The following is a 13,559-nucleotide window of genomic DNA, read 5'->3' as shown; positions in this document are numbered from 1 at the left end:
CATTTTACAAATTTTCTGGCCACAGTTGTTAAGTGAATCACTATACCTCTTAAATTAGTGACAGGGTTGTTAAATGAATCCAGTTTCCCCATTGACTTTGCTTGTCAGAAGGTCACAAAAGGGGATCACAGGAATCCATAAATATGAGCCACTTGCCAAGCATCTGAATGTAAATCATGTGATCCTGGAGACGGTGCAAAGGTCCCAAGTGTGAAAAAATGGTCATAAACCACTTTTTTCAGTGCTGCTGTAACTTCAAACAGTCATTAAACGAACTGCTGCAAGTCGAGGACTACCTGTATTAGCCAACTTCTTTCCTGAATCAAAGGAAAGCTAGAAAGAGGATCAAGAAAACTCCATCCTAACAAATTCTTCAGTAACCTAATCCCTTTTCCCTTTCAATAAATCTAGTTAAAGAAAATTCTGTGAGAATTCTGCTTTTTGATAATCTGCTAAATCTAAAAGATATGTTTATCTTTATATCATCTCTAGCCTGGGGACCATTGGCTTCCACCTCATGAGCTCATACCATATATGGCTCACTACAAAGAGCAACTATTAAGAAAACATTTAAATGCTTTCCCATTATTATTCCATAAGAAACTACATCAGGTAGGCCATAAACCTCAATATGAACAGCTATATGCTATAAATTAATATGTACATTCTCACTTTAGATTGAAGGGATTTAGAGCATTTGAAATGTTTTGGAAGTCAGCTTTACACCTCAGCATACCTAGGAAGAGTTCAAAGAAAATACAATACACACAGAAATCTCTCTGAATCAAAGAGAGAAGCAACATAGAACTAAGGAGAAATTTCCTGGCAGTTAGAACAATTAATCAGTGGAACAACTTGCCTCCAGATGTTGTGAATGCTCCAACACTGGAAGTTTTTAAGATGATGTTGGATAACCATTTGTCTGAAGTGGTGTAGGGTTTTCTGCATAAGCAGGGGGTTGGACTAGAAGACCTCCAAGGTCCCTTCCAACTCTGTTATTCTATTCTATTCTAAAATGTATGATCTAATTATGACCTTGCATAGGAATTAACAACACTCCTATTTGCTTGTTAGGATTGAACCAAGTTGTGTCCTCTCCATCCAAACCTTCAGGCACAGACCTAAGATTTGATGGCATCATCAAGTTGGTCCTGGATCAAGATGTATAACTGGACATAACTGGCATACTGGTAATATCTAACCCCAACCAATGGATGACCGTAGCCAATGTTTTCATGTAGATGTTAAGCAGAAGAGGAGAAAGCATTGAATTCTGCAATACCCCACAAGTGAGAGACTCTGTGACCTTTGTCCAGCCATCAATATTGATTAGAACCAACCAGAGAAAGAAGAACCACTGTAAAATAATAACTCCCACCCCAAACCCTCAAAACCAGACCAAATTCTGTAAGTCAACAATACTGAAAACTGTTGCGAGAGATCAAGAATCATTATAGACACACCAAATAATCAGCAAATATGATTAAATATAATGTATGCCTTCCATGAAGGCAACCTTTTAACATCTTCTAGCAGTCAATGCAAACAATTCCAAAAGCAGTCACCATGAAGTCTGTAGTCAAAATCAATGAGCAGTATTGGACAGCATTCACTCAAAATGAAATCATTCCATTTTGCATCTTGTAAACTAATTCACCTTCTTTGAAATGACAATCTTTCAAATCTAATATTGGTTCTCCATAAATTACAATATCAAAACCATAGAAATAAAAAAAAGCTTAGCTTACCAACGAGGAGGTTTCTCTGCATACAACACTGAGGTGGGATGTATGTAGAGTTCATGATCATCACGAATAGTCCTTGAAATAACATTATTTTAGAAATACAATTTTTACCAAAGCAACATGTCAAGGTTTATGTATAGTACAAGCCACTATCAATTTCCTCAAACATAATCAGTATGTTACTAAATCAGCAACATTTCAGCTATCCCAGCTGTCTATTGACTATTTTGAAATCTCCTGTTCATTTTTCAAATGAAGCAGATTTTTTTTCAAGAAAAACCTCTTTCCTTGACCTAATTGGATTTAGTTCAAGTGAATTCATTATCAGGTTGACCAGTTTGTCCAAATGGAGCAAGCATATTAGAGACCAATTGTTCCAACTGATGGCTATCAAAAAGAATTTTATGAACTCAAGTAGTGATAATTATATATATCATGTACGTATTATGATATTGTATCAAGTATAATCTTGAACAAACTTCTTCAGTTCAGTCATGACTAGCCTATGTTAGCTAAATGAAAACAGTAATATTTCTATTGGTTTTGGAAGAATTTGCTAGAATGAATACTTTGTACTTATATTTTTACGTAACTGCTTACTTTTTAATTACTGCACTCCGTGTTTTATATTAACTGTTTGCTGTCAACCAGATGCTGGGTAAAAATAAATTTACCTGTAACACCCAGTAGAATGAAATCTGGCTGCATTAGCAAAAAATCCAGAAACAATACATCTTAGAACAGGGTCTGGATCACCTATAAGAAAGAGATGGATTTGACATTTTACAGTGAGCATGTATCAGAGACAGATACCCTGTTTTCCCCAAAATAAGACATCCCCTGATAATAAGCTCAATTGGGCTTTTGAGCACATGGCAATAAGGCCAAGCGCATATTTCAGGGTTCAAAAGACATAACTGTTTCAACTCCTACCCTCAAAACGACGCTTTAGAGCACTGCACACCAGAACAACTAGACACAAGAACAGTTTTTTCCCAAATGCCCTCACTCTGCTAAACAAATAATTCCCTCAACACTGTCAAACTATTTACTAAGTCTGCACTATTAATCATATCATTCCCACCACCCATCTCCTTCCACTTATGACTGTATGGCTGTAATTTTGTTGCTTGTATCCTTACGATTTATATTGATATTGTTTCCTGATTGGTTATTTGTACCCTATGACTATCATTAAGTATTGTACCTTATGATTCTTGATGAACATATCTTTTCTTTTATGTATACTGAAAGAATATGCACCAAGACAAATTCTTTGTGTGTCCAATCACACTTGGCTAATAAAAAATTCTATTCTATTCTATTCTAAAAAAATATAAGACAGAGTCCTATTTTTTGGGAAACACGGTATCTTGGTATCCTCCAGATATTCTGACTTTCAAATCATAGCAGCCAAACACAGGAGCTGCCCCCCAAAATATATATAGAGGCAAGGTTATCTTTTTCAACAAACCTGAAAGGCTCAGGTTAAAATGAAAAATAATAGCCAATAATTACAAATTAATGGTGGAAAAAAGAAAGAGTAAGTTCTTCTCAAAAGTACATCTTCCTGACACAAAAGTAAGTATGTTATAAGAGACAATGCCTATAAATAAAGAAACGAGTACTATTACATACTAAAAACAGAAAAATTCAATTCTGCAGATTAAACATGAAAAGTACACAGGAAACACGTTGGTAAATTAAGGCAGGTCATTCATACCTTCACTAGATTTTTTTGGCACTTTGAATTTGACAAGAAGTTTTTTCAGCTGCTCCCTTACAATTGTGGCTCTAACAAGACCTTTATAATTCAGAAAGTGTTCCTGACACCACTGAGAACTTTTGTTGTGCTACAAATAAAAAGGATATGATGGATCACACCTAGAAAATTTCTATCACAAAGTGTTAGCACTTCATATGCAGTTTTCTGGTTTCCTTAATGTCATGAGAATGAAAATATACACAAACTTTCCCAGTCTAGACTACAAGGCAAAATTAATCTCAAAACCTTATGATTCTTTTCAAAATAAAAGCAGTGCAATTTGCAAAATAGGCTCTACTATTTTCCCAGCTCAAATAATAAAAGGCTTTAAAGTCCACTTGATATCCTTTTTTAAAATTTCACAAACTGAAACTTACTGTTAACAGTTCAATTTATCGACATCCTAAATGTTAATTTCCACTGAGAAAGCTATTGCACATGGCAGAATTCTGCAATAAAGACATTAACACTAACATGCACACATAATTGAAAGATAAGTAAACATGATCCAAGTTACACAACACAAGTAATTATAAAGATTAAGAATCTCAGCTTTAATTTTAAATATTACATGTACTTATCTCTTGCTGTAAGAGAGATAATTGTTAAAGACTTTTGTCTACAAGATATACCACATGCTGTTAAATTTCTAAAATCACAACACTTTAGGATTTTCAGTTATCTCTGCTGAGCTCCTTGCCTTCATTACAACTAAAATTGACTTTATTAGCTTTACAAAACCCATCCAAAGTTAATTATTGCAAATGATATTTTGGTATATATTGACATCAGTTGGAATCATGGCTAGAAAAACCCAAAGTTCGTTTTGTACTTTAGTTTAACTGCTTACTTTTATAAAAGCTTCATAGACATTAAGCATTGTGAGATGGTCACCCTCCTCAACAGCAAATTTTCTGTGTTCTCTAATCTGAAAAGGAGAAATCTTTTATATAGCAAATAACAGCTGAAATAATTTTCTGCTAATTTTCAAGAAAAGTATAATCTAAATAGGTTGAATCTGCACTTGAACGAAATTTCAACTAACCCATGAACACAACAGTCTTCTCAGCATTATACTTCAAACGGAACTTCAATAGGTATAAGTGCTCAGAAGTAAAAGCATATCAAAAACTACATTATTAATACACAAGTCACCGTAATGTTTTTAATTAAATAGCTAATAAGGAGGCACAAAATATAAAATGAAAACAAGGTACCCAAGTGAACAAGTCAATGCAAGCAGTCTCGAAGTGTTTCAAAGTTATGTCGGTGGGTATAAACCAGCACTTACAGCTTGAATTTTTTGGTTTGGAGGAACTGTGAAGATATTTTGGATTTGCATCATGGATGCAATGCTCAGAATCTCTTGGGAGCAGCCAAAATTTCCTGCAAAATGATTTAAGGAAAAGAAAATTTCATTGTCATGGAGCAGTGCTTCCTTTGTTACACCTTTCCAATTAAAACAGCTATCACAGAATTATATCTCCTATACTGCTTTCTCCTATCTCACTTTCATAACCCAGTCTATCATGCATCTACATCTAAGATATAGCAAAATATTTATTTTTAATGATAAATGCACATTAAACATTTTAATTACAAAGTAAAAAGAATCAACACTCCAAATTATAATAGAACATATCACCTGATTCTAGGAGCATCTTTGCAAACATAGGATTTAAAGGGAACTCTGCTATTCTAATCCCCAGAGGTTCAGTGAGACGACAATATTTATCCAGTCCTGCAGGAGAAAAAAAAACGATACAGAATGTCAATACTGGTAATTCAGGATGCCTTAAATGTAAAATGTTAAGAGTATAGAAAGATATTATTGACTGTATTATTTTCCAGAGCTAAAACCATATTCCTGGGATCTTTGAATTATATGAGTCGCTATATCTTCAGCCTAGCATTCATATAACAAAAATGTAATCAATGATGAATGTTGAAATGTACATATCCTTTTTTTCCCCAGAAAAATATAGTATCTCCTTTTATTTTTACTGCTTTATAGATCTTACAAAAATTTTGGCATGCATTTGACACAGAACAAGCAAAGCTTCGCATCAAAGGCAAAAATGTTTTCGTTCTTATAACCCTGGTACATTAAAAGGAAGACAGTTCTATTTTGGCTAATTGATCAATAGTACCTAGGTGTAAAGGCAATAACATGCATACCTTTCACTCCCTCTAGAGTTAAAAATAATCAAAGACACCATCTTACCTCCTAAGGCATACAACAGCTCCAGAGCTTGCACCATTGATTGAGCTGGTGGAGGCTACAGAAAAAGAAGTAATATAATTTGTTCTTTGTTATAGGAGGATATTTTCAATTTAGAAACCCACTTTTCTATGAATTCAAGAAGGAATCGGTACTCTCCTATTGTAATCTACTTGGCTTCAAAAAGTTTGGCACCGATTAAAGAAGACTCCACTTTGCAACTTAAAAGACAATGTTTGGGGGAAGAGCCATGTCTTGGATCTGTGCTAGGAGGCTATTTTAAAAAGGCAGGACAGCCACAGGGAAGGCCTTCTTCCAACTTCCCATTAAATAACAACATTTAAGGGAGGGGAGCACGCTCATCCTATGTAACCTAGTAAGACATGCAAATATCTTCAGGAAAAGTTGTCTCCAAAGTAACCTGGCCCTGTGCTCTGTAGGGCTTTAAAAGTCATTCAGAACCTTGAATTGCACCTGGATAACAATTGGGAGCCAGGGCAGCTGACACAGCATCAATGTAAGTTAGGTGAACTGTGGAGCACCCAAAACTCTATGTGCCACTGCATTCTGGATCAGTTGCAGTTTCTGGATGGTCTTCAATGGCAGCCCCATGTAGACAGCATTGCAGCAGTCCAAACAGGAAGTAATTAAGTCATGAGTGATTATGAGCAAGGCCTTCCAGTCCAGGAATGGCCCATTAGTATATAAGATGAATTTGTGCAAAGGCCCTCCTGACCAAGGCTGCCACCATGGCTTCCAGCAGGAGTCCTGCATCCAGGAAGATACCTAGGCTGGATGACTTTATGAAATAAGTGAGACTATCACCAATCATTGATGCCATTCATTCACTCAAACCTCTTTAATATCTACAGAACCCAGCTGAAGCTCTGACAGCATTCAGATAAGCAAACATTTATAAAATCTGAAGGGAAATATTTTTTCATAGAATTCAAAATATGTGTATACTTATCTTCACATAATTGTAAATCCTTTTTAATGAACCAGCTTTGTAACCATGCAGTTTCTCTGTTTGTAGAGCACTGCAGCAAACACATAGGGGTCTACAAAAGAACTAGACATAGCTATCTTGGAGCCAAGGTTTTTGTGCAAACCTCGCTGAGGTTTATGCTGGTATATGTAGCCTGAAGCAAATTAATATTAAACTAATGTATGAAAAGCATGAAATGAAAAGGGAAACAGCTTTTGGGATCTTCCCTATTTTGATTCATACAATAAAACATTGCAAAGCAAGTGGAATGGCTGATCCAAAGGCCATCAGTGAGCTGCACAGTCAAACAGGTGCTTTGCTGTGGGTCTTTTTGGCCCACGACTAACATCCCCATCACTTTGCATCATTCATTTTCATATTGTGCTATGGTTAGGGTTTACAATAACCCTTCCCCTACTGAAGAATGGTGGGAAATAGAGATACTATAAAAGGATAGGAGATCTTAAGAGTTCTTTTTTTGTCATATGATAAATACGAAAGATTAAACAAGGTTCTCTTACTTACTGAGAGGAAGGGAAACCTAAGCACATTGTCAATTCCTAATGCCTTAAGCTGCAATATAACTGGTGCCAGGTTACTGCGTTGCATTTCAGGAATGGTGGACTGTGGCAATTTCTCAAAGTCTTCCTCTATGGAGAAAGCAAAATTCTTTGTGATTAAGTTTTAAACATGAATCCCCCCCCCCCGTTATAAGATTCCACAACTCAATTAATAATGCATATTAAATTAAAGTGTTCCAACTAAAAACAAATCTTTTAAAAGTGGTGCTTTAGAATGTACAGAAACACATACAAAGCAGATCTTTTTGAATCATTAAAGCAGCTACATATTTTTCCTTACTTATGCACTATCTCCACATACTAAATGCAGGCAAAATCTTCATCTGCAATATAAATGTACAGAGCTGGAAGACTATAGTAAGAAACATTTGTCGGGTGGGGAGAGGCACTGGTCTTCAAGTCAATCTTAATTCCTGGTGTCTGTCTGGAGAAGTCCCTGCAGTTTTCTTGGAAAGAACTGGTTTGCCACTGCCTCCGTCCTAGGGCTGACCGGTCCAAGGTCACACAACTGACTTTGTGCCTAAGACAGGACTAGAACTCAGATTCTCCCAGTTTTTTGCCTGATGCCTTAACTATTCTCAAGAAAGATTTAATTGGCTATAAAGAAATGTTTCCCTGAAACATTCTGTAATACAAACTCTTGTGCAGCATTATGAAGATATGAAGGACTTCAAGAAAAGGAAAATACAGGAGAATCTGATTCCATAACATACTGAGGAACATAATAGGAAAGAGAGATTAAAAATGAACCATGAAATTCTATTTTGGGGTGGGAAGGTGGATTATCAAAAAAAGAGCCTTGATAGTACAATGGTTACGCACCCTGTTATTAACACAGCTGCCTGCAATTTACTGCTGGTTCGAATCTCTCCAAGGCTCAAGGTTGACTCAGCCTTCCATCCTTTCTAAGGTAGGTGAAATGAGGACCCAGTTGTGGGGGCAATAAGCTGACTTTGTATAAATATACAAAAGTATGAAGGCTATTGCTTAACGCATTGTAAGTCGCCCTGAGTCTCCGGAGAAGGGCGGCATATAAATCAAATTAAAAAAAAAAAATTACCTCTACATATTTTTGTACATTATTACAAAATATTTTTTTAACTATCTGCATAAAGAACAGTTTAGAATAGAATAGAACAGAACAGAATAACAGAGTTGGAAGGGATCTTGGAGGTCTTCTAGCACAACCCCCTGCTTAGGCCGATTTCAGACAAATGTTATCCAATCTCTTCTTCAAAACTTCCAGTGTTGGAGCATTTACAACTTCTGGAGGCAAGTTATTCCACTGATTAACTGTTCTGTCAGGAAATGTCTCCTTAGTTCTAGGTTGCTTCTCTTCTTGATTAGTTTCCACCCATTGCTTCTTGTCCTGCCCTCGGGTGCTTTGGATCATAGCTTGACTCCCTCTTCTTTGTGGCAACCCCTGAGATATTGGAACACTGCCATCATGTCACCCCTAGTCCTTCTTTTCATCAAATTAGACATACCCAATTCCAGCAACCGGTCTTTATCTGTTTTAGCCTCTAGTCCCCTAATAATTTTTGTTGCTCTTCTCTGCACTCTTTCTAGAGTCTCAACATCTCAACGTTTATTAAGTTTTTTTTTTAATGCAAAATATAGACAATGAAGTTGAATTTATTATTATAACTCTAAGTTACACAGCTCAATTATGAAACTATTGACAATAAATTAAAACTCCAAAAATAAGCAGTCTCTACCTGTGTAAAGTCTATAACATTTTCCTGAGCGATTCCGTCCAGCACGACCAGCTCTCTGATTAGCCGAGGCCTTCGAGATTGGAACAACCACAAGACATTCAATGGCTGTTTTGGGATTATATGCACGAAGCTTCACAAAGCCACAGTCAACGACAAATGAAATTCCATTGATTGTGATAGAGGTTTCTGCAATGTTAGTAGCCACTATCACCTGAAAGGACCAAGGTAAAAATTAGTCCCTACCTCATAAACAACTAGGTAAGCTTGAGAATATAACAACTGTGGCTTGTTTGAAGGGCTGCTTTAAAACCCCAAAAAACAATTTAAACAAAACTATAACTGTAAGAAATGCTGATTATTCCATTTTGACCAATGACTATGTAACAGCAATATCCATTTTAAAACACTTAAAATTTTTCAGTAAAGCAATATTTTGTACATGTTAAATCTGTACAAACTGCAGATTAGGAACAGATTTCTATGGACAAAATTACAGCCCCCAGTCAGCAGATAAAATTTCCAGAATAAATACCCTAACAGTTAGATGAAAAGCCATACTGCTGCTTTCCTTCTTAAAAAATAAAATTAAGAACAACTGTTCTTTCATCTGACATTGAAAAAGAAAGTTCATAATTAAATAGGTTAAGGAGGGAGAGGGACAAGAAAAAAGGACTGATGCAGAAGAAAGGGTCACATTCTTAATATACCATTAGAGCCAATTCTGTCTGGTTTGCATTCAGCATTTCTAGCAGCCAAATTATGGTCTGGAATGTCTCAGCAGATGATATATTTTTGAACATGATATAAAATATAATAATCTCTATATTTTTCAAGTGTAATATAAAACATCTCTATGCATATCTTATCCTAACAAATTAAGTATGAGATGATGGGTAGTACACACACACACACAGACACAAACACACAGCAACCTTACCCAGCTTGGCACCCTCCAACGTACCAATACTGTAACATTTTATAATTTCTGTCCAGAATGTTTATGCTGGAAATACTGGGAGTTGCAGCCTCAACGAGGCTTGGCAATTATATTTAAGAACAATAAGTATATACTTTTACCTTTCTCACATTATGTGGCATCCTTTCAAAAACTTTCATCTGCTCAGTAGCAGGCAATCCAGCATACATAGAAAGGACACGCAGGTGCTTCTTCATGCCTGTGCGAGCGATGATTCGAGCTTGTTCTATCAACATAGAAACAACTGTTTCTACTTCTTCCTAGAAAAGTAGTTGAGTGATTGACAGATTAAATTATATTTACTGTACCTTCAAGAGCATTTCATGGGGCTGAACTATTTTTAAAAGGAGACATCTAATCTAGCTTCTCATAAAAATTTTTTCCCGTTCATGATCTTTAAAAGCCCAGTTAATTGTGTTAATAGGATGCCAAACATCAAAGTGATTTTCTTCCAATGCGCCACAATACTTTACAGTCCAATACAGAGGGCAGGATGGGAACTTTCATACTAGAGCCTTGTACAACCATCAATTATCTGGCTATTTTTAGAGGACTTCATACAAAATGGATAACAGAAAAGGAAGAATAAATTATTGGTGCTTTTCATTTTTAGTTTAAATATAATTTCCCTATAAATTCCAGAAGTTGAATGGAAAGTGTATATTTGTGGCCTTTGAAATTAGGTACACCTTCTTTTTCCGGCTTCTTCAGATTTTTGCCACCTTTATTTAGATTTGCACAAATGCAAATCTAATAGATGAATGGGGAGTATCAAGACAAATATTTCAATTACTTGACTACTATGTCTTCTTTTTTATTGTCATTTGTGAAAAAAATAGTTCACAGAGGTAGAATATGCCTTATCTCCTATTTTTCATCTTATTCCAAATTATGAGATGCCCTGAGTCTCCGGAGAGGGGCGGCATATAAAAAATAAATAAATAAATAAATAAATAAATAAATAAATAAATAAATAAATAAATTCTGGTCTTTTGCAAAAAAAACAATCCCCAAATTTTCATTTATTTGATACTTCATATATACTTCAGAACATTTTAATACTGCTATTCTGTTCCTCGGTGATCAAATAAATGCATATCACTAACGTGAAAAAAGCTGGCAGGTTTTATTCCACCTATTAAAAGAATGGGCAATTTCACAAATGGAAGTTTGTAAAGAGTGCTACCCTTTTGCAATAACAGAAATGTTTCTGTTTCAAATACTCTGAAATAAACTGGCATGCAGTGTTTACATACCTAGTAGGTTAGGAAAGTAGTATTTTCTTTTGAACTATCTACATGAGGATAATGTGTTGTCATAACAATGCAAAGGAATGTCTAAATGCAAAGTATATATTTCCTCATATAGTAGAAACTGCTAGAAGTGCTGTTCATCCAATTGGTTGTTACAATATCTTTGTGTGTGAAGTAGGCCTACAATAGTCATAATTATATTTCTAATTATTAAACACATTTTGACTATGAAGCACATTCCAATTGCTCTCCTCAGTCCCAATTCATGTTGTATCATATCCTACAAATTTTTCGGATAGAAAAATATGTGGTAATGCCACATATTTCTGCACCTCAGATCCCGACGACCTCTACATATGCTGTTGCCTTGAGCCATTAAAGCTAGAAATGAAGAACTTGCCTTAGTTTTAAAAAGCAATAAATGCCATGAGTAAAGATTAGAAGTATAAATTTATTTTATTTTACTCATTCAATTTCTATAGCCACCCATCTTGGACAAGTGATTCTGGGTAGCAAACAATCGTAAAATGTTCATGCACAAACCATTCTGTGCTGCTTTCTGGTATTGAACTGGCACACGTATTTCTTGTGCTTTGTTCCACACACAGATTTAAATAGGGTTGCTTTTGTCCCAGGCAGAGATGGCTGAGGGAGTGGTTGGGAAAATGCCAAGGACACTGGCAAATGAGAGTACATGGAAAGAGAAAGACTGAGGGCAGGCTAGTGCGTGATACTGAGAAGGAAACAAAACGAACAACACACATTAGCCTTGCTCAACTCAATCTGTTTCATCTAAACCAGTGTCCCTCAATTTCATCAACTTTAAGAAGCCTGGACTTCAACTGTCTGGGGAATTCTAGAAGTTGAAATGCATACCTCTTAAAAGTTGCTGAGGTCGAGATATACTTATCTAAACCAGAACAGCTAAAAATTGCTAGGTTTGTTTCTGCTGACCAATGGCCATTTCAAAACAGTTAGGAAAAATCTCTGAAAATGCCTTGGTTTGTTCCAGGTTCAGAACAAAACAGGTTTCCTGTATCATGCACTTCTCTATATTATCTTATACCCACTGGAAGCAAAAAGGAAGTTCTGGAGAACTAAAACTTAATTTGCTGCACCATAGGCAGGGAAGAAACATCCATAGATTACTCACTCTTGTTTATTATTATTTTAAAATAGGCAAGTACATTTTATTAAAAGAAAATGCTTAAATATTTACATTTGATATTTGCACTGCCTCAAGTGTGTATATGTTTCTCATGTGCATACATATACATACACTTTCCTTGTCTCATATCCTCCTGATAAACCTCAACCACAAATCACAACATTCCAGGTCAATAGAATCCAATATTATAATTCAGTAGCCTTCTCTCAGTCACTAGATTCTGGAAGTCTAATATAACCAATATTTTAAGTTAGATGTGAACAGCAATCTTGCATGAAATAAAGTCAACATATTATCTTACATCAAACCAATAATTTCAAGAAGACAAAGTTTATTTTGCATCTACCTGGCCAGTTAAAAATGCCAGTATATCGCCATCACCTTCTGAATTATGAATTTTCATGACTGTTTCCACAGTTGACTTCACATAATCTGGAACAGGACTGTTGGGGGAAAGGGGAGAAACATAATAAATTTCCCAATGAAGTGTAGTACAATTTCTATTTATCACCAGGAATAAAGGAAATACAAATAGATTTGATCCTTTTAAGAGGATCAAAAAATTAATTCTAACTACTTTTTTCAGTTTTCTTTACAAAACATTTAATACTACTAAACATTCTATAATTCAATTTATATATATATATATATATGCTTAAAATGTTATTCCACAATAATGGGAAAAATAGTTCAACAAACAGTACGTATCCTTCAGCATATTATTAAAAACCTAATTTTTAAACAATGCAAAATCAATATACACTCAAATGTAGCATATCTGAATAATCTATATCGTGTTTTGAAATCTGGTTCTAATGGCCTTCAGTAACTATTTGCCCACAAGCAACTTTTAAACTTTTAACAAGGAAGTAAGAATTAAAATTGTTGTTATCATATACAAGGTATCTTACCCAAGCAGATCTCTTTATCATAGAATTGGAATGGGCAGGCCCACACAAGAAAATATTTTTAAAATATTTGAAGTAGAATGTGGTGGAAAATCTAGATTCCAGTGCCTAATATGTGTCATTCCACATAGCATTAAAAGTAAAAAAGAACTGACTAAATTACAGTATATTCGTATAGCATATCACTTTACGAAGCTAATGAAATAAGCTCATACAGAAATACAATATTTTTCCTT

At 35.2% G+C, this 13,559-nt stretch overlaps 1 protein-coding gene across 2 annotated transcripts in view; it reads right to left on the bottom strand.

The window, feature by feature from the left end:
• The window catches only part of DHX35 (DEAH-box helicase 35), a 36,318-nt gene that overhangs the window by 2,584 nt on the left and 20,175 nt on the right, over positions 1-13,559 (bottom strand). For both annotated transcript variants that reach the window (XM_070939977.1, XM_070939978.1), the window contains exons 10-20: positions 12,762-12,858; positions 10,096-10,254; positions 9,019-9,229; positions 7,245-7,369; positions 5,735-5,789; positions 5,156-5,251; positions 4,802-4,896; positions 4,361-4,438; positions 3,469-3,598; positions 2,420-2,501; positions 1,749-1,820 (exon numbers count right to left, since the gene is read on the bottom strand). In XM_070939977.1, coding sequence (XP_070796078.1) covers positions 1,749-1,820; positions 2,420-2,501; positions 3,469-3,598; positions 4,361-4,438; positions 4,802-4,896; positions 5,156-5,251; positions 5,735-5,789; positions 7,245-7,369; positions 9,019-9,229; positions 10,096-10,254; positions 12,762-12,858 — 1,200 coding nt within the window. The remainder of the gene's footprint in view (positions 1-1,748; positions 1,821-2,419; positions 2,502-3,468; positions 3,599-4,360; positions 4,439-4,801; positions 4,897-5,155; positions 5,252-5,734; positions 5,790-7,244; positions 7,370-9,018; positions 9,230-10,095; positions 10,255-12,761; positions 12,859-13,559) is intronic.

This window comes from Pituophis catenifer, unplaced genomic scaffold, assembly GCF_029215685.1.
Source record: "Pituophis catenifer annectens isolate HBS135680 unplaced genomic scaffold, rPitCat1.0.hap2 SCAF_3, whole genome shotgun sequence".
In the NCBI taxonomy this organism is placed as follows: domain Eukaryota; kingdom Metazoa; phylum Chordata; class Lepidosauria; order Squamata; family Colubridae; genus Pituophis; species Pituophis catenifer.
Note: the sequence above shows the minus strand (reverse complement) of the source record. Positions and strands in the feature narration are given on the sequence as shown.